The sequence below is a fragment of the Leptonotus elevatus genome, chromosome 2 (assembly GCF_054856555.1).
Source record: "Leptonotus elevatus isolate MCC_2025b chromosome 2, RoL_Lele_1.0, whole genome shotgun sequence".
Lineage (NCBI taxonomy): Eukaryota > Metazoa > Chordata > Actinopteri > Syngnathiformes > Syngnathidae > Leptonotus > Leptonotus elevatus.
Window position 1 is genome coordinate 14,938,343 of NC_141240.1, and position 25,250 is coordinate 14,963,592.

The window sequence follows — 25,250 nt, forward strand, 5'->3', positions numbered from 1 at the left end:
CTCACAATGTCGTAGTTGTGAATAACTGACACTCTGAGGACAGTGTATTTACACACTGCGAATGTAAAATAAGTTTTCAGGGCTTGGAGTTACACATACAGTCCTCATAATTCATACTCTGGTCAGGTATGGACACTCTGAGGACTGTGTATTTTCTATTAATTGTTTCATTGTGAAAAATAGACATCACCAATTTACACTAACCATTAGTGCTGACGGATTATTTATTTTTGAAATGGCAAATAAAATGTGTTTGCATTCACAATACTTTAACCTATTCATTGTTCTGTATGTACTGTAACTGTGTAAATGCACAGGTACAGACTTGTGTGTTACTAAGAATTGAATTTTATATGTATTTTTCTCTTCATGTGTACCAGGTTTCAACTGAAGCACAACCTGAAGACATAACTGAAGACGTAGCTGTCACAGACCAAGTTGACCAGGTGACGAGATTTCTTTTTGAATGTTGACGTTGAAATACATTTTTCAGAAGCAAGACGTTGGCACAATATATAAAAAAATATCTTGTCGCACGAATGGCTCATGCAATATGTGTATTGCAAAGACAAGCAACAAATGAATATTGGATTGTATACTTTAGTCTGACTTTGACCAATCAGAGACTACCTTAATTGCGCATCGCCATACGAGAAACGTATCGAGGGGCATTACTAACAAAAAATAACTTAATTGGATAAGATTAGATCACAATGAGCTTGTTTATTTTTCCGGATTATCGTGTATTTTTTTTCATTGGATTATAAAAATATATAGCTATAGATAGATCCTTTTTTTTTTAGGTCCATGTTCAATGTCGAAATAATCTCCATTACTGTATAAAACACCCATGTCGCATGTTTTGTCAATACTGTGCAGCCCTCACAGATACTTAGTCCTCACAATGTTATAGTTGTGAATAACTGACACTGAGGACAGTGTATTCATACACCGTGACTGTAAAATAAGTTTTGAGGGCTTGGAGTTATTATACAATTCATACTCTGGTCAGGTATGGATTCTCTGAGGACTGTGTATTTTCTTGTTTTTGTTTCATTGTGAAAAATAGACGTCACCAATTTACACAAACCTGTAGTGCAGAAGGATTTATTTATTTATTTTTGTAATGGCAAATAAAATGAGTTTGCATTTACAATACTTTAACCTATTAATTGTTCTGTATGTACTGTAACTGTGTAAATGCACAGGTACAGTCGTGTTACTAAGAATTGAATTTTATATGTATTTTTCTCTTCATGTGTACCAGGTTTCAACTGAAGCACAACCTGAAGACATAGCTGAAGACGTAGCTGTCACAGACCAAGTTGACCAGGTGACGAGATTTCTTTTTGAATATTGATGTTGAAATCAGTTTTCAGAAGCAAGACGTTAGGAGTGAAGAGTGTAGAGTAGATGCTAGGGCTGAACTATATAACTAACAAATATAATCACAACAATTTTTTATGCAATGTGTATTGCCAAGACGTTCAAAATATTGTATCCAACAATAAGCTTGTATGGGACTAAAATTCCTACAAGTCAACATTAAAAATATCTCAAATTGAAGATTTGTTGGCAGTTTGGTGATTTGGATTATGCACTGTAGTGATCTTTTGTTCCCATTAATTTATTTATGGTGGATTTTAGAGATGAACTCGCTATCAATTTTATTTTATTTTTTTAAACAGAAGTGTAAACATCAGGTAGTTAATTTACTTGTATCAAGCTTGGATAAATGTGCTTTATGTTTTGGACCTTTCGCTGCACTAGAATGGACTGGCATGATGGGTATTTTATCTTCTGTGTTATTTGTATCTGCAATGGATCTTTGTTTCACGCAACCAGAATTAATAGTGCAGGCATTTTCATTGAATGAATATAATTTAGTCAAGAGGATAAATTATGACCCATGTTTATACCTTTATCTTTAGTTGCAAGCAGCTAAATGTTGAGCAATTGTCTCAATCTTAACGACTGTCTGACTCTTTAGTATGTGCACAAACTTTAGGTTCTAAATGCTTTTCTAGTTTGCTCCAGCATCTGGCACATATCCCGTTTAAAAAAAATGCAAAACTGCTTGATGATGAAGACCTTTGGTAAATTAACTTTAGCACATTAGCCCATCAATGGCGGGAGCTACTTCTGCCGCGAGCGCTCGACACTTTTCTCAAGCTTCTACTTCGAGTGTAACATCACTAAGTAACAGCGAAGTAAAGCTAGTAAATATTTATGACCACCCGCCAAAATGAATTTTAACCCGCATATGGCAGGTTAATTTTAGAGCCACTGTATATATGCATAAGTATGTGTGCATCTACTGTATAAATGGATATCATTGCTGTCCTGTGAAAAACACGTTTCCATTTTTAGGTCGCGGGCTGCTCTCCGGTAGCTCCTATGGTGGAAGTGTTTTTCACAGAACAGCGACAATATGTGTATGTATGTATGTATGTAATAATTGTTTTCGTTTAAAAAATTAGGTTGCTGATGTATCCAGTTCAAGTGAGGATTCGTTAGCAGAGGAATATGTTCCAGATTCTCACAGTACTTCGGACACTTCCTACATTGAACCTGTTTCAGAAATTCAGAAATCCGAAGGTATTTCAGGAATGAGCTATGAGAAAACTGCTCATCCTTTAAGATGAGAGGTAGTCATGTTTTAAAGAATAAAATGTTCAATGTTCACTGACTCTTTTGCATCTGGTTTCATGTCGAGCTTATCCATTACAAAGCTGTGTTTGACCTAGATAACCTGTTCACATAAGAAGCAGTTTTATTAACATACCAGTTTCAGTCTGTCCTAAAATTGTAAGTTGTAACATGAGCACCATGTTAAAACTTACAATTTTAGGACAGATCAGGTATGACTTTGCATTTCACAGTATTGTTATGTACAACAATGTGTCCTTATATCAGGTAAGTCATTACACATCAATGCCATTTTAGTTTGTGTAAAGTCAGAATGCCAGAACTTTCAAATCACTTCAGTGACATGGTTGCTGTGTGTTGTGTAAACTTTGTCCTTGTAATGTGAGTTGGTCCTCATAATTACCATTTTTGCAATGGGCGTGGCTTATTTAGGTCATTATCTATGTCCTCACAATTACGGATTTTTTCAGGTTTTTCTTTTTTTTGTGTGTTGAGTTTTTTCAAGTTTTGAAGTGAAATTGTCCTGGACAACCCCAAAAAAAATTTTTGGGTGCAAGTCCCATCTCTCTGGCATTAGCAGAAAGGGGTGTCCCTGTAATACACAATTAAACCGGTTTGGAAAAAATGTCCTCATAATACACAGAGGCAAGTATGTGTGTGTGTGTGTGTGTGTGTGTGTGTGTGTGTGTGTGTGTGTGTGTGTGTGTGTGTGTGTGTGTGTGTGTGTGTGTGTGTGTGTGTGTGTGTGTGTGTGTGTGTGTGTGTGTGGTGCATTAAAATTAGGAGCAGGTGAACCGGAGCCGAGGGAAATGATATTCCCACGCTCCGATCCACCCGCCTCCCAAGCATGTCACTGAGTGTATGTGGTGCATAAAAAAAAAAATATAGGGGGGGGGGGGGGGGGCACACGGACAGGGGACCGCAGCACTGCTCTATACCGCGGTCCCCAACCGATGGCACCCCCACAAGCCCCCCCCCCCCAGTTGTGTGGTGCATTAAAATTGGAGGGGAGTTGAAGGGTGAAGACGGTGTTTCCACCCTACCCCACCCCTCCCAAAGTGTGTTATGTGCCCTATATGTCTATAAAAGTGTATTGTGCAAACCTAGTGTAGTGAGTTAAGAGGAGCGACCAGCGGGCCCCCCCCCAACCGGGCGGGGGCAGGAGGCGCACCCGCCCACCAAGCCCCCACCCACCCCACCGGGACCCCGGCGGGCATATGGGACCAGCCCGGCGGGGCGATAGGGCTCGCCCCCCGGATACTGGGGCCCGCCCGAGGCGCCAGGACGCCCACCGGAGCAGGGCGGGCACAACACCAAACCCCAGTCACCCCCGCCGGCCCCCAGAGCACCGAGACCTGGGCCATGTATGGAGCCCCCGGCCCGGGGGAGGGGAAGGAAGGCGTACCGGGGAGGGGGAAAGGAGACGACAAGAAGGGCAGGGGGCAGCGGCAGGGCCGCAGAGAGAGGGGGAGAGGAGGAGGAAGGGTGACGAGTGAGAAGGGACAGGGAGACGGAGGACGGGCGGGGAGAGGCGAGGAGGGAGAGGCAGCAAGGGGGAGGAAGGGGGAGGGGAGAGGGAACCACGGGGCACCCCGGCGGCCCACAGGCCCCGAACCGCGTCGCCGGGCCCAGAGCGACGGACCGCTACAGCATCACATTTATTGGATCAGGTTTATGGAAATTAATTGAGACAATACTAACAGATCACCAGATAAACACACAAAATACTCGATGGTAATATCTTGAGTATTTTTTTTTAATAGTTGCCATTGCAGCAACGGAAATGTAATGACTGACATTAAATTTGATTGTAATTATCCCTTAATGATTTTAAAGGCAACATATTATGGCATGCTTTGCAAAAATTCAAACAGCCCCTATAGGTCTTAACAAAATGTCTGGGAATGCTTTTGGTCAAACACCTCAAGAATGAAAATTTCAAAATCAAACCAGTTTGAGCCACAAACTGTCATTTTGTGGCTCTTTTTGTATGTTGGCACATACGTAGGTAAAGCTCATACAAGTTTTTCTGGCTATGGTGTTTCTGATTGTAGAGCTACAAAAGTGGCTTTGTCAAAATATGTCCCGTTTTAATTAATAAGCAATCCATTGATGGTTGGAGCTTATTGTTGCCTCAATGAGCCTGGATGCCGTCATGTCAGACCTGGGCAAAGCAGAGAGGACACTTACACCAGAGTCAGGGGGTGCTTTAGCACCATCAGAAATGTATAAATCATCCCAAGCCCTCCTTGAGCACCGGGAGAGAAAAAAAAATCCTAGCGCCATGCCTGGGGCAAAGTACGACCCGCAGGCCACATCTGGCCCATCCACAGTTCCTGACCAGCCCTTTCAGTGTTTATAAAACCGAAATGAATTGTTACAATGTGGTGCTTTCATTTTGAAAGTTGTTATTCACATTTTGATGTGCATGTGTAAAAATGACCTGTGTTTTTAGTGTTGACAACTCAGCAACTTTGTGGCTATGTGCAGCTACTTAAGTGTACCCTCTCTCATGTTAGCAACATTCCCATTTCCTGCACATTGGAGTTCTATTTGGAGTCCCAATTAAGAACGCCTAATATGGGCTAGTTGTTTCTACTTATGTCAGCCGACTTTAAAAATATAGGTGGAAAAATATATGTTAATATGTGTATATATGTAATTCTAATCACTGTTTAAAACATTTCATAACTTAATAACATATTCCGTACACCTACCTTTTCGACACAAGTACCAAATTATTAAAATGATACAACTTATACCACATAGCTTTATATAAACATTTAAAATTAATGGCAAACAATTGAGGTTAGCATGTTGGTACGGCCCTAGAAATCAGTTCCAGGCTCACATGGCACCAAAGGAAAATGAATTGTACACCCCAGGGTTATGTTGATAATATGTTAGCAATGACTAGCTCAATAAACAGGCCATGGGTTTATTAATTCAATAACTGCTATAATTTCAAACTGTGACAGGGTGAGACTTGTGGATCGATGTGTATAAGACACAGTTGACCTCTCCGACATGCACAAGAGAGAATTCTAGGCAACATCAAGTTCAACAAAAGTGTTTGCACTTTGACTGCAGTTCCCTTGGGCCTCAGTCATGGAGTGTGCTCATCCTCAACGTTGCATAGTGGATGCTGTTTTACAGGACATGTCAACTTGAGTGTTGTTGCACAACTTTGTTTTAGCCGTTTTTCTTTAAGCAATGGAAATTAATGATATTGGTTAAGCAGTGGAAGAAAGAATTTAAACCATTTCAAACACATTTCCGAGGTGCGGCGACAATTACTTTGAGTGGGCGAAGAAGACGATCGTCCCTGATGTGATGCATCTTCCAACTTCGTTTTCAGAGATGTCTTTGGACTGGATGTCGTTTTGTCCGAACTGGGGGACAGCCGAAATTTGATCATATCCTATGAGGTAAATGTGTTAAACATTTAAATAATGTAGAAAAAGAGTAAGATCATCACAAATAATACATGTACATTTGAGCAGACAAAGGTGTACCTGTTCATCCTTGACAGATAAAAATTAAATGATGAATGAATGCTTTATTCAGAGGCTGCATTTAGAGCTGGGTTCATAAAAAAATAATAACTCCCTAGTCCCTTCAACCTCTCTGGATACATGTGCCATTTGTGCAGGTGCCCCAAGCACCATCATGGTATAAAACCAAGTGGTGTTCTGTGCTATATTCTCTGATTGCTCAATCTGGTGTGGCTTAACAAAAACATTTAAGAAGTGAACACTTTTATGTACCTGTACCTTCGCTTTCTGGTAAATCATTTCAGCATTTCTTTACGATAGTGTGTTACCTGAATTGTGCCTGAAGTTGAGGGTGGTGCAGCGCTCTGAGTTCGGGCTGAGTTGTAGACCATGACTCCGAAAGGGTTTGGCTTTGAATTCCCTTGCAGAACCAGCTGTGTCTCTTCTCCCTTCCAGCCTGTCTGCTCCTGGAACGGGCACAACATTGCCCAACGGAGGCATTGCAGGAAGGCTGCCCGGGATGTTGACGTGGCAGACAGCTGTGTCATGGGAAAAGACACATCAACACAGAAATAAGCAACACTGAAATCAATAAGCTCACTCTTCTTTTGATGAGGAACACCTGCAGGATGTAAGTGACACAAGCCTGTATCAAAATTCCGTGTGGAAGATAATAATACGGTCACGGCTGACATGCTGATTGAACAATCAGTTAATTGTTATACTGTACTGAGAGCTCTTTATGATATTTTGACCACCCATATAGCTTGAAGTCCATGTAAAGTGAAAATAGAAAGGTCTCATAAATTCGCTCAAAGCACCGTACAATGTGTCAAACATTAATTTTACATGCACATTCGTACACCAATGGTTGGCTTCCGCCATGCAGGGTGCTGCCAGGTCCCACTGGGAGCAAATGAGGGTATGGTGTCTTACTCAAGGACACTTTGGCGTGGTCACCAGGTTTGAGGAGCGATCCCACAACCTTTGTGTTGGGAGACAACCCCTGTCACAGAGCCATGAAAAATGCATGCAAAATTAGAGCCCTCCTCCCAGCGGTCAGACGCTGTGGGCATGTCCATTCACTGTGCTGAAAATATTATATACTAGGCTCTTATCTGTCACTCAAATAAGGTCCTGAACACGTACAATTGTTTGTAGTGTGAGCCACAGGTTGAATAAGAGCCAACTAATGCCAGAAAGCCCAAGTGCATAGCATACGTAAGTTTGATTTTAGCCAGGCCCAAAACAACAACAACAACAATAATAATAAAAACAATAATAATAATAATAATAATAATAATGATGATAATAATAATGCATCAGATTTATATAGTGCGTTTTGGACACTCACAAATGTTTCACAATGGATACATTATTCACATACTCACACATTCACGCTATAGTGGTGGTAACTGCCCTGGGGCAGACCAACGGAAGAGTGACTGCCAGTGTGCGCCTACGGCCCCTCCGACCACCACCAAACATTCACAACTTCCATACACCAGTGCGAGTGGCACTGGAGGCAATGTGTGCGGAGTGTCTTGCCCAAGGACAAAACAACACATGACTTGGGGAGAGCGGGAATTGAACAGCCGACTTTCCGGTTACTGGACAACTGGCTCTATACCCCTTGAGCCATGGACAAAACAAATCCAAATAACTGAAATGGTAAAAGAGGTTAATGCTATATTGCAATAATTCAGTATTTTTTTGTATTTAATTTTTGGATAGGAACTATTTCAGAACAAAAACGAACCTGATACCCCAGGACTTGGACTAGGACTAAAATGTACACATTCAGCAATCCGATCTCCTGCCAATATTTTTTTGATCTTGATCTGCAGCAAAATGCATGGCCCAGTCCATGATTGCTGTAGATGGCAGGTAAGATCGTTAAACTGTCACATTTTCCACAGTATACAAGGTGCAGATGAAACATAGTTGACTGTGCATGCAACTAAACCTGACAATAAGTAAAGGCATATCACAACTTGGCGGCGGTCTGTAGTTCGACCTGAAGCCGTGTACTCTGTAAAAGAGATGGATTCCTGAATTAGTTGTTGACAGAAAACTAATATTGCTTAACTTGAACGACAGTATACATATGCCTCTCCACGCTGATGCCACCTCTGGAGACAAACCAGTCAGAGAAGCTTCATTACACCCTGCCAGGGCAACAAACGGCCTCCAAAACTGCCTGGCGTCCGCGTTTCAACTGTAGGAAACCTTGACAGATCGTGACGAACAACATAACATGACCCTGTCACAACATGACAGGCCGGGAGGAAACATACAGGCATCCCTTATAAACCACGGGCCGAAAAGTAGTGCACCTTTGAGTTTCTGGGACTCAGCAGCTCCATCCTTGAAAATGGCGTGCAAACAGAGGTAAAAAAAAAAGGGAAAAAAAGGCAGAAATGGCTGCTGGGAACATATTAGAAACGTAGCCTTAGGGTCGTAGGTGAACTGGAGCCTGTGGACTTAGGGCAAATGGCGGTGGATACCAGGTATTGGTTATCTGTCAATCACAGGCATACAGTATAAAACAAACATTCACATTAACATTAACCTATTGGGGGGGGGGGGGGTTAATTAACCAAACATGTGCACAGTAAATTCTGTAGAGTAAATTGTACTCTATTTACAGTGGGATCTAATAGACTCAGTTTTAGAGTAATATTAACACTTGGAAGAAAGTAAAATAAAGAATTGAGGAAAAAAATTAAAGTCACTCAAGCGTTGAGGAACAAACTCAAAACCTTCAGCTTGGGAGACAGCCGATCTACTCCCTGAGCCACGCAGCTCTTGCTATGTGTTGCTATGTGTTTAAACTTGGCAGGCATATCCTCAATTGTCGAGAACAGTTTAATTAAATAGTACAATCCTGAGTGCTTCATTACAACAAGGACAAACAAGTGATGTTTATATTTATTTAGCCTGAACTAAGACAAAAAATAATTAATTATTGCCTATAATATCATCAACATTTAGTTCATAAAATGTGACACATTCTAGCGCTGCATTAAACACATCTCTAATGGCATAGCTTACAACTCTTTCTGTAATAGTGATAGTATGAAACTACAGCCCACATTCAGATGTGAAAGGCTAAAGGTGAATTTAGAAATTGTAACAATCTGGGTTGTGTAATACAACTGCATGCAGTTGCATGCATACATTTTGATGATTTAACAGTTCACCTGTAGCCCCTAACCTCGAGTGCAAACAATCAAATGCCTACTGCTGCAATTGTATTAATTTACACATTCTATGCTAGTGTAGCAAAGATGCTGTGCAGTGTTTCCAATAAAATGTAACTGTACAGCATTGGCTTCATAAGTGCAACAGACAATTTTTAAAACTGCAGTCATTGCTTTTCACTCTTTGTATAGGGAACCGGTAATCTAGGTCACACATAGATTTAAGGAAAGCTTTATTGTGGATGAATATGGTTTACAGTATGATCCATTGCCCCTCTATTGAAAAAAAAGAAAAATCCTTCGGAAGGAAGGAAGGAAGGAAGGAAGGAAGGAAGGAAGGAAGGAAAGAAAATGAAAGAAAGAAAGAAAGAAAGAAAGAAAGAAAGAAAGAAAGAAAATGTGAGTGGAAAAAAAGCCTTTAGCTTTAAATCCTCCACAGGGGACCCCAGGCTTTTGCTGAATCGATTAATAAGCTGGTCAGCTTCATACAAGTTTAATCAATCACAGGTAGAATACACAGGGTGCAGAATACACAAGGATCCTTATAGTGCCCATTGTTCAAAACAAAGTAAAACCCATAATGGTTCACTCAATACATTCAGTTCCCTTGAGTCTGTTTCATTGCATGAAAACAAGAATCCTATGTTACAGGTCATTAGTCATATAAAAAAATAAAAATAAAAAAATAAAATTGGATGGCTGACTGCCACTAGTGCCGTCGGTGATCCTCACATACTGTTGATGCCAGCATGTGTCCTTTTATGTGCCACTGTACTACCAGTCCGTAAAAAGAAAACATCACCTCTCCACATGCATAAGAATGTTTTGATAAGACAATAAGAAGCATTTTATATTGTCAGCCACAGAAGAATGGGACACGTCACCAGTTTTTGTTTACTCAGTATAAATAATACACATACAATTTCATGCTTTGCTTCAGACAACCAATTGTCTTGACAATTAGGTTTCAATCGCAAATGTTAATATACCTGAACCATTAGGCACCCTGATGTAATTTTCAGTTGACAGCAAGTTTAAACTAGTAGGGTGCACATTGCACAGAACAACAACGTTTGACTTGACCTCCCCGTTCAAGACTATGTGCATTATAAGCCTTTATGAGCCGAAAAAATTGCTACGGTTTCTCAATGTTATAGAGCTAAGGAACACGAAGGAATCAACCTCTAACAAGGACCCTTTTTTAATGGCCATTTGTTTGTTAATTAGCAAGATTACGCAAAACCTATTAAAGTTAATCTCCAAAAGGTGCACAATCAACACTTTCTTTTACTTTCTTTATTTTGCCTTTTCCTGTGAGCATTGCATGAATCCATCCATTCTATCCATGGGCAAGGAGGAGGAGGGGTACACCCTAGACTGGTCACCAAGCCCATCGGAGGGCAGATAATAGTTAAACCATTCACACTCACATTTACACCAATAAACAATTAAAAGAATAAAGAATCTTAAATTAATCGAATATACATGTTTTTGGAACGTGCAAATTCCACACAGCAAAGCCAGAGCGAAGATTCAAACCCAAATCTCAGAATGTGAGGCATACAATAACTATTTTGACTAATGCATGAATCCTTATAACAAAACTTTAGGTGTATGCAAGAGCTATGTATGGATTAAGACATTCAATTTGGTAATCATCTAAATTATCATTAGTAACATACTCTCCCCAGTGACTTGCTAATTGCTACCAAGTTTAAAAAGACAGGTATATCCAATGTTTCATATGAAACATACTGGCACTTTCACTCAACCAAATAATTACTATTATTGACAGTATGAGGGAAAAAAAATCACAATTTATTTATAGACCACCCACTGACTGCATGAAAATGGACTGAAAGGCCATCATCCAATGACAGACAGTATTTTCAGACCATATAAGAAGGCAGAACTTTAATATATAAAACATGCTGACTGAGTCAATAGATGCTATAAGATGCTTTTTGTGGGTACCAAAATGTGATCAGACCCATATAAAAGGAAGATGTTTGAGGTGATGCACAAATACTGGAAGCCATTATACGTAGATGCTCCAGAGTCTCCATGGAAACTACAGAGAAGCTATTCTCTTTATTTCAAGGCTAGAAAACCATCACGATGATTTCTAAGCTGTTATTCTGTCTGTTTGTTTACATCTGATGAGACTCTCCAGTGCTTCACGCAAATTAAGTAGCAGTGAATTGCAGATCAATAGTCAATTCCTATGGAGAGGTTGTCCGCTTCAGACGATAATTTGACCACAAGTAGCAAAAGCAAAACTCTTTCACTGAATTGGAAAAGCAGACATATACCATAAAAGCAGATCACAGCACTACCACAGTGAAAAGCACTTTCTGTTGTTTAATGTGGTTTAAGATTAACACGACACGCCGTATGAAGCATTTCACATGCATGTGATCAAATGCCAATATTTTTGGAAAAATGTCATGGCATGCGGGAAAGCCGTTAAAAATCCCAAAGACCCCCGACTGTGTCATACATGTTTCAAGCATAGCAGAAAAGGAAGCATGAGCAACGTGACTGTCTAGCACATGAGTGAATATTCTTCTTGTATTATTCAATGAATATGCTGCTGTGTAGGAGTGATTCGGGGGCAGAAATGCTGGCTGAGCTCTAAGTGAATGAGAGAGACAAAGCACCAATCGGGAGCCCTTTCTTCATGGATGCCTACAGCCTTGGAAAGAGCTTTTATCTGTCCTACACTTATCGCACACGTTCAGTATCCCGATCATCAGAATGAGAGAACAGCTTCATGTTCAACACTTGCACGGAGAATGTAAGTGAGAATATGAAGGGGGAAATGGCCTGTGAGCTAATCCTAAACATTTTCACACCAATGCTATATCTCTTTTAAACATGCATTACATGTACATCCATGACTGAGATCAAGCAAGGAATAACTTATTCATGATCAACTGGAGGGATCTTTCAAAAGCAGTGTAGCCACACGGAAAGGGAAAGACAATGGGAAAAAATAAAGAATATCCCTTTGAGAAGAAAAGCTTTTAGCGGCACGAATCCGCTATCCATTTCAACGCCTAGTTTTTGTACTTGGGAATGATGTGATCTACATATGAACTACATAAACCTCGGAGAGCTTGGGGTATGAAACAACAAGATTAAAGGAATCTCACAGGGACTGTTTAGTTGTGGTTTCAGCAAACAAACAGGGATAAGAGTTTCATTCAAAAACAGGGTGAAATTCGCATGCAGGCATGTAATCCATGCGCACACCGTCCTCGTTTAGTCACACACAAAAGCTGGAGGATGACAATGAGAAGTTGCGCGAGTGGAGGTGGTGTTTAATGGCATTATGATCTACAAAATATACTGTAGGAGGTAGTACACTGGCGCTCGCACGTGTTGGTTTGAAGAAGTCGACTCATACACAAAGTTACTCTGTAAGTCTAATTTTCTTGTGACACAACAGGTACCGACAGCCATCAATCATATGTCTGTGGCTGTAAAATACAGTGAAACCTAAACTGCCCTAAAATGAATGTCGTTATGCATTATCTGTTATGATACAGCAGAGGTGAGAGCAAGTCAAGTCTTTGCCTTCAAGTTTCAAGCAAATATGCAATATTTCATACAAACATTAAATGTAAACTAATGAGCTGTGTTATATCAAGTTACATTTAAGTATGTGCTAAAACAGTTAACCCAACTTGTTGATGCAAGGAATGCATCCTTAAAAATTGTGAATGACTCTACATTTATGTCAAGTATTTAATAAATTATAGCCAAAGTGGTCACAAGTCCTAAAATTGGTGATTCTTCTATTGAGATGAGAATCCAACTGGAATCTCCTGACTAAGAAGCAAATGTGGTAACTCTATTCCAAAAACCATGCAGAACAGCCAAACAACACAACACAAATAATTTTAATATCAATCAATACAGCCACATTGTCCATCCCATATGCAAAACCAATTGTAGTCTAAAAGTATCATGAAAATATATCATGGCTGTTGAGACATGATTGGGAACAAAGCAGTGGAGTGAAGAAGTGGTAACTTATCACAGAGGGGCATCAGCACCAGGAGCCGCTTCCAGCTCAAACCCAAAGAGACGGAGCCGCATGTGGCCGTTTCGCCTTAGACAGATAGAGGACTCAATTAGACCACAGGCAAAAAAAAACTCAGACCAAAACTTCCCCGTTGCCTTGAGACCGGACGACACCCACAGCGACACGTATGCATAACTGCCAATTGAACATTTCAACCTTTCCAAAAGGTCGATAATTACTTTTAGAACCACAAGTTTAAATAATGCTCTCCATGAAATACTGTACATATGTCAAAATGCTCTATTCAACATTTGCTCCCAAAATCATGTTGAAAATGCAACTGCAATTTAGGCCTATTCCACAAAATACTGTACTATACTACTTCATGTAGAACAGTGTCTAGCTCCAGATCAGGTCATATGACAATAATGTTTCAGACACAATTGGTGGTGCTACTGAAATGATTGATATCAGCCGTCCAATGATTGCATCAGCAGTGCCTGACAATCTAACCAATCACCATAAAAGTAGGAGGGACTAAAACAGTAAAACGGGCAACAGGGAATGAATAACTGCTGTCTACAGCATGTTATCTACCTGATACTTTGGTTTTTAATGATTCATTAATAAAGACATGCAGATTGAGATCACAGATGATTTTCTAATCCGTGTTCCATGAGAAATTTGGACATCTGGACACTCTTCGTAAGATCACTCACATTCCTAGTATGTTTAAACAATAATCCCAGAATTTTGATGATGGAAAAGCTGTGAGTGTTTTAGCATCGCGGCTAATGTTGGCTGCTAGCACGAGCTGTAGATTGACTGGAAGCCTCTTAGTTTGCTGCGATCGAGCATCCCAGTGCCATGTCAGATGGACATGATGTAGTTGAAAGCCGTTAGCTACGTGGATGAGTGAGCAGAACAAGCAGCGAGTCAAGATGAGATAGATAGAGGTTGAAGAAAATGCTCTTCATCGCTGATACCGCTCATTCTCAATATAACCAAGGATCAGATTCATTTCATTTGTATTTATCATTTCCTATGGCAAAACATGTTTTGGGATCTAAACATTTCAAAGATGAACCACTCCACAATGGATTTTGTTCAAACTTTGAGATTCCACTGTATTTGGGGGGGTGGGGTTGGAGGCAGCATTTTACATAATTGTAGAAGTTTGAATTAAATACTTTAAACCAGGTGTGTTGTTGGTCTTTATGTTGGCCTCAAAGTGATCAATAGCCAGTTCCCCCTAAAAATGTATTAACTGTCACTAGCCAGTTCAGCCAAAAATAAATTGACTGTTGAGCAGAGTATCAGCATATACTGTACATACAGTAGAACCTCAAGTTATGAACAATACTTATCACAAACTTTTCAAGTTATGGGAAAATGTACCTCAATTTCAAACGGCTCGAGTTACAAACGGGGTCACCGATCATATTAAGTTTGTAGGTTGACGTACCACAGCATGTATGTACATAGATTGTATATATTTTTTGTTTTGTTTTATTTTTTAAACAGTGATTATTTTTTACTCAGGAAAGAATGCAGAATCTTGTTATAGTGCACTTGTGGAGGAATCGGAATGGAAACAACAGCCTACAGCAAAACAGGGAAGCACCAACATTTCTCATAAAGTTGCACTGAAAACAATAACAGGGAATGTCACTGCACGCGTAATAGCTCCAACAGGCAAAGCATTTGCAAGGGGAAGAATCCATCAGCCTTGTTTGGAGATGTAAAATACAATGTTTCAGCATCTCTAGGCAAAAAAAAACATTTGGCAGGCTGGGAATATAGACCTCGTGTCTGTCACCTGGAGCAAAAAAAAAAAAAAAGTCATCAGACATAAAGGACAACAGGAAAATGGAGCAAACCATCCAAAGGTGACAGACTGTGAATTTTGAGTCTTACACAGCTGAAACTCCATTATCCCCGAAAATGGAAGGAAGAGGGAAGAAAGTCATAAAAAGTCCAATATTCGCCTACAAGCTCAGCTATGACTTGCTCCTAAACATGAAAGTGACATCACTAATGTTCAATATAAAACTATTCAGGGATGGAACTGGTTGCATCTTTTGTTTATGAAAGCAGAAAAGTTTGCAGTAAGAAGACGTCAAGCTGTGGCTTTGTGTTGGAGAAAATGATAAGCGTGAATTAATTCTAAATTAGGGGGATGTGAGCACTGATGGAAGACAAGGGCTGACAGTTATTACTATTACCGCACGTCTGTTGGGTTCTTCAAGTCATTATTTCAGTCCAGGAGCCTGCAGCAGGCGCCAGCCCAGAGCTCCTACAACTGTACAATGAGAAGGCCTGGAGGGAGGGAGCCAACACGCGCTGAGATCATTAACTTAAGAGCACTAAACCATTCACATTTTCATCCATCTGCACGAGTAGTCCAAATGAACCCAGCAGGCTATACTGTGCTGGGAAAATTAGACCTTGCCTTCGATCACCGATCACTCTTGCAGGGCATGTTTAATGCTTTTACTTCATTAGAATATGCAAATATTTTTGAAATGGGAAAAACAATAAAAATACTGAATGAAAACAATGACCCCCATCGACAATCACTAATGAGATATTTTAAGAAATAAAATGGTACGAATGCTTCATACATTATTCAAATCTAGTCATCTTCAAATCAAAGTACTTTTTTGTTTCTATTTTTCAAACGTCATGTTATGTTTCTTTGTTTATAACACCAATAATGTTTGTGGGTCATGTTGACCCGCTGCAAGTCGTTGGTCTAAGCATACCCATATCGCTCTATCAAAATTCTATACACTTCATCCAACATTACTAAGACTTGAAGAGCCCCCACAGTCACTGTGTATGTATCCTTGGGCGAGAAAATAAAGGTAAAATATTTTATGACTGCAAGAGCAATCAAGCTGGAGCTGGAGCTCACCGCTGTTTTGATGCCGTGTTTTCTTCAAGTGGCAGTTAGCAGTGTATCATTTCTGTCACGTGTTATTGCTTTCCTACCAGCGCCATCGTGCAGAGTGCCTGTTGCATTTATTGTTGGTCATTTGTCTTCACCTGTACCGAGTTTTGTCCTACGTTATGCCTAATCCAAGTGAGTCATTATAGCAATTGTGCAAAAGGGGCACACAAAGTCAGTGATTTAACTTACACAATGTGCACCAGGGTCCCATTTGGTGTGGAAATGTCATGGCTATAACTTATGCAGACTGTAGTTAGGTTTTGCAATTTTAACATGATACAGACACAGGCTACAAAAGTGGGAGGGAAAATCCACAAATAGATAGTTAAGCACTTGGAAAACGAGAGGAAAGCAGTACCAAGAGGCCTTATGTGTTATTTTTGCTTTAAAACTGCACAAGGGATAGCAGATTGACAATTAACAGTGTAAACTGATTTTTCGACAGATGTTCAAGCCTCAGATGGCTTCAAAACGCCACCAGCCACTTTGTACAACTGCCGTTATCATTCAAGTCGCGATTTAAGATCCTCCAGAGTGCGGGCACGACCTCAGTGTGAGGTGACCATCCACAAAGCAGCCATTCGATGTGCAAACATTATCGCCACTGTCTGTCTAGTTTCTAGGGGGATGCATCCATCTGGAGAAAGATGGCACTGCTGGCAGACTGTGACAGGGTACGACTCACTCTGGGCCTATCGTGAGGGGAGATTGATGTACTCCTCAGTAGGGGGAGAGCTGACATTCATTTTAATTAGGCAGGCGAAATATTGTCTCTGCGGCATATATATAACCTCCCCTGCCTAGTAACTCAACTTTTCCTCTTGATGTAAGAAAGGAAAAAAAATTGTGCCTTGAGGTAGGATTGACCGCCGAGGAATGAGCCACAAATCAACTAAATATAACTTTCAAATACTGATGACATTACCGTGCTTAAGCTGTTTGATTAACATTTAATTAACATTTACGTGACATTTCACATCAGAGACAAACAAAGTATAACAGCTTCCTTTGAATACAAGGTCAACAATGATCAGGTGGGAGGGTTTTGCAATGGTTGCAGTGAGATATGTGGTCAAGAAAAAACGAGACAAATATGGAGATCGGGGGTTTGGGGTAATCATAATAGTAAACAGGGAACTTTAATGAGTATGTTATTGTGGAAGGTGTTCACTCAGCAAACATCATTAAGACCTGCAGGGCCTCTACGATCACTGCACATACAAACACGCAAAAGTATCTACACGCACAACCAAAAACATACTGCACATATTACAGAAAAGTGGCAAAAACACACCACAATCTACACAGCATGTATTTGTCGCCAGCCAATTAAAATCCAAACAATTGTCTATGTGGCCCAGAGGAGAGGCTGTTCACCAACACCTTTAATAAACTCAGCCTCAAGCCATGTCACGGCATCTGTCTTCACATCCACCCGTGTGTCGATCAACCAATCGATCACAGCTATTTGGGCAGGGGGGAAAAAGAGCGGCAAAGAAAGATTAAAGGGAATTTGTTAGGGGTGTGCGTGTCTCCTCAAAAGATTATTTGGTTTTTGATACGCGGGGAGTGAAACGATTCAAGGATAGTTCAATTTGAAATTGGAATGATTCCATTTGGATCAACTTTGTGGGATTACGATTCGATTCGATATGGCACAGGTCAGTTTGGCAGGGTATGACGTAATGACTTTCTTGTTGTCATTCTCAATACATTCAAATGAACTACTGTAATCGCTCTAAGAAAACGATTCGATACGTACCTGGATATATTACAAAAGAGAACTATTTGGTTGGATTTGTTGTACTTGCGTTTTTTAAAATTCACAAAACGATTTTTCGGTTCAAACTGGATTTTGGTGCACCCAAACTATTGAGATAAACTGACATTTCTTGAATTAGTTGGTAATACTTACAAGTTCATCAGTTAATCAGTTGAATGCACATTTAACTTCATGTTTAAACATCATTTTGTCGCACACTGTGAAAAAAAAAACATTTAGCTGATATATTTTATACTTGCCTTGAAGCCTAATGTCTGCAGCAACACATCCTGCAGTTCTCTGACACTGATTCATTGTGCAAATCGCTCACAATTATATTAAAATTATGTTCTTACTCTAACAGCTCATTTGGAGTTTGTCATTTATAATCAAACCAGACTGAAATAGAGGACAACGACCTTTTTGTTATTCAACACACAGTGAAAAAGCTCCAGTATTCTGCCTATTGATGATCCTGTTTTCTTTAGAAGAGAATGAGAGCTCAGTAAAAGGTCACATGACAACGGTTGGCCTGCCTTGTGCACTCAGTAATCGACTGTGACACGTCACAAGTCCTGTCAGGGTTAAAGGTCATTTAACCACATTTATTACCGGTTGTTGCTCAAAAGAAGAACTCATTTGGCTTGCATTAAGAGCTGTCAACGTCCTCTTTCAGTCACACACAGTCAGTTTAGTGTCAGAGAGGAGCTTGAGAGAGCTGACAATTACATTTTCAGAAAGGAACTTAATGTGTTGCAGACTCACAAGCACAAAAGAAGAGAATGAAATGCGAGCAAGTAAACCTTTGGAATAGAGGTCAAACAACTTGGAATTTGACATAACATTGAAAGCAACAACCCAGAAAATGCAAGCAAAACAAAACTGTTCAGTTTGAGTATATACAGCGTTTTGCATTATGTTTGACTTATATAATGTAACCTTCCGCAAGGGTATGACTGATTAGAAGCTTAAAAGAAAAATGTTAATGAGGACAATAGAACAAAAAAAAAAGCTAAGTGATAACTACAAAATGTATTGTTTTTATGTTTTACTTTCGACAAGATGTACAACATTTTGTACTTAAATGACAATTAACTATGCTTAAATGTTACTTAAAACAAATGGAATTGGAGCCGTGGAACAGATCAATTTCAGTTATTTCTTGGGAGGAAAAAAAATCGAAACTTTTTTTTTCTGCTCCAATTTCGACCTACAGGCAGTCACTCATTCCCCATGTCAGAATTTTGGATGGCTGCAGCCACCTCCTCACCCCTTGCCAAATTGTTTCTTGGCAAAAAGACAAAAAGGTGTGGGCCAGGAGTGCCTCCTGTCTCAGTTTATCATTGATCCAGGGTTCCATTAGTGATGAGCTAATGTGTGTCATCGTGAGCAAGGCAGACTGGCTCTTGAATAAAGCCACATGCAGTGTGACTACTACGTGATGCAATTGATAAGCAGCATCAAGCACTTGAGGAGACAGGACAATTGGACGATAGGAAAAACATTCACTAAGACATCAGTGACAAATTCTAACAATAAGTGTAAGGACGGTATCTTGTACTTTGACATGGAAGGATAAACATTTTCATATATATATTTTTTCATGACCGGAGCAAACTTATTGTTGGAGACATACGGGGCAGACTGATGAACAAAAAACAGCACGAACACAGAGGAAACTAATAATATGAGCATGCCAGAAGAGACACAGGTCAGGAAAAGCATAAGGCAACACTTTGCCCATATGAGTTCCGGGCATGTTATTTCTGCCTGTTTTGCATATACGTATATTCTTCCCAGAATGCGTTGTTTAAGTTATAGGACGTTAATCCATGTCATATGTGTTTGTGTTACCAGTAGCATGTGTGTCTTATTCAGCACGTTTGATTTATGTAGGTCGATGTTGTTACTAACAATCTGTTTCTGTGTTGCCAAATATTTTATTTTTTTCAACAAACAGTAACTTTAGGTTGTGTGTAAAATAATGACATCCAGGTAAATTCCATGTATAAGTTGCATTGCTCATCTGAGGTTTGCTTGTGAAATGTATATGTTTTGATTTTGGTCGTCTGATTATTAGGGCCGACATTATTCATTTTTTAACCTTGCAAGATCATCTTGCGGGTCGAATTAAACCCATTTGCGGGCCTGATCCGAACCACGGGCCGTACGTTTGACAACCCAGTGCTATTCTATTCTGAAGGTAGCCTATATAATACTTCCCTTAGCCTTGGTTGAGATTTATTGCACCGTTTATTTTTATTTTTTATATATTTTTTAGTTGTACCTGCTTTCAAAGCTACACAGCACAAACAATTAAAAAAAAAAATACAGAGCCAGCACCCAATATTTATACCCATTATGGAAGCAATTGGAGTTTGACTGAATAGCCTTGGAATGCAATCAGTGAGCCAGCCAGAGCCTATTGTATATTTCCAAGAAAACAATAGCAAAACATAGGCTGTCGAATGTTGAGGTTTAAAACACATTTCCACAAGGCCTTGATTGCTATTTGAAGAGGTACAGTAGCAGTGGCAATCAGACCCAGTCCAGTGGCAAATTATAAAAGAGTTTCAAGCTGTGTGGAGTGCCGTTGTCTGCCCTGAAGGCACACCTCAGCTCAGTACCGATTAAACCTAAAAAAGTGGGGGGAGAATATGTCACATCTGTGACAGCTTTGTTACAGCACAAGGACGTGGAGAATGTCCCATGGCACTTCTCAAGGTAGCTGAGTGACACATGACGCTTTTGGCAGTCAGATGACGCCATGCAAGCTTTTTTGGCAAAACTCAACGTGAACGTGAGTGAGATTTCAAGCGACGCTGTTGTCATCTCCAGGAGAGAGCGCTTATCTTGCTCTTATCAGTCAACACCCAAGGCAGACTGTGGATTAGTATTACCAAACAACACATGTACACAATAGCAAAAAGACTCCACTTCCACACAAGACAAAAATGATTCACACAACCTAAATGCTGCATCTGTAACCTCATCAAATATCCAGGCCAAAGACGGCCACAGTGGTGAAGTAATATGTATTGGGATAGCATCTCTTGTGCACAGCCAGACAAAAAAATTACCAAGCGATTCTGAGATGATACACTGTTTATAGATATTCACTTTTAATGCTCTCTGCTTTCTGACATATGTTTGATACTCATTAGACAGATTCTTCTGTTAAAACATTAAAATAATTTTGATTTGAATATGACTCGCGTTCAATTCCAGTTTTCCTCATGTCAGTGGCATAGTCAAGTTTTTTTTCACTGCAGATCCATGTGCTCCATCTGGTGGCTAAAATCCCTGGACAGACCCAATGCAAGTAGACCGTAACATTAAAATTAATTCTTATGAGCATGAAAATTTGGATTCTGCATCAAAGCTTCACGGGTTCTTCCTTCAATTCAATTTCAATTACATCTAAAAATGTATTTCATTCTTTAAAATAAAAGAAATGAAAGGGGACAGAAAGAAGTAAAAACTTGTTATATCTGCCCCTGATCAACACACACAAAAAATAATAATCAACACAAAATGAATGACAGCGAGCGGTCAAGACGCTTTCAATGTAACAATTCTATCAAATAATTCAGCAGCATGTCCTCGTGCTATTTATATTTTTCCAGTAATTGTGCTTTTATACATTTTTTTTAGAAATACAGATAGACTGAGAAGATTTTGTTTTACAATCCAGATTGTTCCACAAACTGACACTTTGAGTTGAAACATATCGTTCTTTTTGTTTTGTTCTATATTTAGGTTTGGAAAAAATGTTTGCTCTTCTTAATTTGTAATTACTTTCTTTTTTTATTTTATTGATTTGTGTATTGACTGGTAAAATTTCATGATGGGCTTTATACAATATTTTAAGGCAGTTAAACAAAATTCAAAGAAGCTACTAACTTGCACAATTAGCCTAAATTGTTTCTACTCAACTTAAGAAACGGACTAAAAATGAGTAATTAACACTGGACCAAGTAAGAAGCCACTTTAATATGAAATGGGAGGATTTTTTTTTCCAATTTTTTCTAAAATGTTATATTTGAATTGTGTTTGCCTCATCTGCAAATCTAACATTGCTTTTTCAAGGAGGGGAAATGTCGAGCAGAATTTTCGAACTGTTCATAAAAGCTATGACACTGACTTTCCTCTGTAAAGTAGGCTGGGAAAGAGAAAGGTTAAAGAACTAAAATGGCATTACTTTATTACAGCCAGTTGCTATATTCATGTGCTGGCCTTTTTGGGAAGATACTGACATTGATTTACTCGCATCAAAAATTGCAACACCGTTTCATATAAACTTGTCTGGAGTGGAGGATGAGATTTTGACATTACACGCTGACAATGACTTTCAGATCAAGTCCAGGGCTCATGGACAGTTTTGGAACTTACTTGCAGAGGGCAAGTGCCCTAACATAATGAAATGTGCTACCTCCTTGACAGTATCATTCAGTCAAACTTATTTATACCAGTCGGCCTTTTCCCTCATGGATATTTTTATTGCCACACGTTATCCAAAAAACAACCCCGACAGTGCCCGCCGATTTCGAGTATTTTAACTAATCTTTCAAGGCAAACAGAATATTGTGTGCTGTCACTACGTAAACAAGATGCATACCAAATAGAAATTCCTACCTTATTCTATTCTTTAGTAATCACCATTTGAAAATAGGTAATTTAAGTGACATTGAGAGAAAACTGAAAAGATGAGAAGAAACTTTTTGTGAAAAGATCAATTTTTTGCACAACAGTTACTTTGACACTAAAAAAATTTATTTAGTGATGCTCTGTGAATAAGGCTTTGATCATTCACGTCATCCTTGAAATTGTTCTATTTCATCATATTCATTATGTTTTATTGTTAAGCCCATATTGTCCATATTACCGGGAGACCATTGAAAAGAGATACAATGCTCCCATCTGCTGGCCATTGTTAGTGAGTGTTTTGGGATTTTACAACCCCAATGACAAGGCAGTGCTGTACGGACGTTACCCTGCCTATTGAGGAAAAAAAACATAGTAAACGTCAATTAACGTTTTTGGCGGCATTCATTTGGATTTTACTGAACGTCATTAAACGTTTTTGGAGGTAAAAGAGTTCAAATATTCCGCTGTTTCACACTGCAGTTTGCGAGTCATAATTATGTGTGTCATTCAAAACAAATGGGCATTTATATGCCAAATTTTATGGCGAGCTGACCTCTTCATCCATGTACGAGGCGCTAATCACATGTCAGCTAAGAATCAGATAAAATCCTTCTTGAGGGTTATTATCTAACAAGTAAATCATCTTAACACTTTTACTGAAATTCATGAGAACATTTAATATACTGTAGTTCACCATTTCAACAGTTTTCTGTCGAGGAATGTTTTATTTTAGTTTGAACGCTTCCAAAACTTAAAGAAGAGTTGTCTTAATCATGCTTGTCTAAATAATTAACACTCATCCGTGAACCTACTGTGTAATGTTGCGTGCTACATACATGAGCTGGTCAAGTGAAGCTGCACAAAGGCTGTTAAAGCCTTTTTTTTTTTCAATGCATGTTTTTGATTTAAAAATTTGGTTTATATTTGCCTGAAATTGCCCCACTGAAAATGTTACTAAAGTAGTATATTTGAATATTAAAATATTTGATAGCTGCAGCCCTACATTACACCCCTGCTATATATTTTTCTGTTTTTATTGCTTAATAAAACCCTTGCTTCAGATACCTGGGATCAACCTGCAAAAAATTGCTCCTCAAAAGTAGTAAGTAAAAAAATAAGTTGTGGATCAATTGCCCAAACTCTACATGAAAATGACTAATGTAACCTAGTGTCAAGTCAAGTTTTGCTAAGATTCTTTTCAGATTTATTGTATTTAAGTGTGTCATAAAAACAGGTATATTAATATCCCTCTTACCATTGTCTCTCGGCCAATTGGAGCAGAGAAGACATATTCTAGCTGGAAGACAACTGCTATGGCTTGGTGATTGATCAGCCTGACCTCCAAGTTGCTGCGAAGGCCCAGCGCCTGTGGAGCCGTTGATGCTGCCGAACTGAGGAGATAACCACAGATACACACACACACACATGCAGACAACAAACAAATATCAGCCCCTTCATTTCATGCAGCTTTACTCATTAAAGGCATATACTATAAATCACTGCATTGAAGGATTTACACTTATTTGTCCTGTATGCTCTGCATGGGAAAGAAGTGGAATACGATGTGAGCTGTGGAACAGCACTTTTGGTATTTGCTGTTTACAGTTTGCACACTCCATAGACGAGAGCAAACTGTGAGGTAGAATGGAGCAATGTTTACTTTTTTAACATCATAAACCCCAAAATGTCAGGGGATCCTTTCATTCATCATCAACGGTTTCTCATTCTATGATATTTCATCATATGTCAGCAGATTATCAGTAATGACTATTGAGATCAACTTTATGGATTATATAGTATGCCTCATTCACCTAAGATTGCTACTACTACTCTCAAATACAAACAGTAGTGTAGGGACTTAATTAAGATAATCTGATTGTTAATTAATCATATTCAAATAGAATATGAATATCAAGGAACAAAAAGCTATGTTTAAAAAAAGAAACAAAAGGCATTTTGGTGCACAACAAACATTGACTCCGCCTTCAGGTGGTCGGGCCATTACTGTGATACATCATTTTATTATATATTTAATAATTTTTTTATAGTCATGAGGGTACACTCCAAGTTGTCCATAGGTGTTAAGTGTTTCCCACTGATTTGAAATCTACTTGGGTGGGTGGGCTGGGTTGTTTTCGGGGGTTCTCATTCCTGTTACTTGCGTCTCGGCAAACTAATGTTACATGCGGTCATGCGGATATGTTACTGGTCATGACACGTTTTTAAAAAAGATTTTTATTAAATTTTCTTGAAAATTTCTTGGGTGGTGGCTAGTTTACTTGGGTGGCCCGCCCAAGTATTAACATGGTGTGGGAAACATTGGTGTGATTGTGAGTGTAGATGGTTGTTCGTCTCTGTGTGCCCTGCGATTGGCTGACAACCAGTTCAGGGTGTAGCCCGTCTACTGCCCGTAGACAGCTGGGATAAGCACCAGCACCCCTAGCGACCCTTGTGAGGACAAGCGGTTAAGAAGATGGATGGATGGTTGTCATGAGGGTTTACAGCTAACAAT

The 25,250-nt window shown here is 39.4% G+C and overlaps 1 protein-coding gene and 1 long non-coding RNA gene across 3 annotated transcripts in view; one reads left to right on the forward strand and one right to left on the reverse strand.

The window, feature by feature from the left end:
- nphp4 (nephronophthisis 4) overlaps window positions 1-25,250 on the reverse strand; it is a 146,159-nt gene that overhangs the window by 79,691 nt on the left and 41,218 nt on the right. For both annotated transcript variants that reach the window (XM_086067961.1, XM_086067960.1), the window contains exons 8-10: window positions 23,994-24,129; window positions 6,473-6,682; window positions 5,947-6,070 (exon numbers count right to left, since the gene is read on the reverse strand). In XM_086067961.1, coding sequence (XP_085924087.1) covers window positions 5,947-6,070; window positions 6,473-6,682; window positions 23,994-24,129 — 470 coding nt within the window. The remainder of the gene's footprint in view (window positions 1-5,946; window positions 6,071-6,472; window positions 6,683-23,993; window positions 24,130-25,250) is intronic.
- Window positions 376-2,683, forward strand: LOC147178541 (uncharacterized). Its single transcript, XR_015094038.1, has 3 exons — window positions 376-446; window positions 1,268-1,333; window positions 2,481-2,683. It is a non-coding gene; the product is annotated as an uncharacterized LOC147178541 (long non-coding RNA).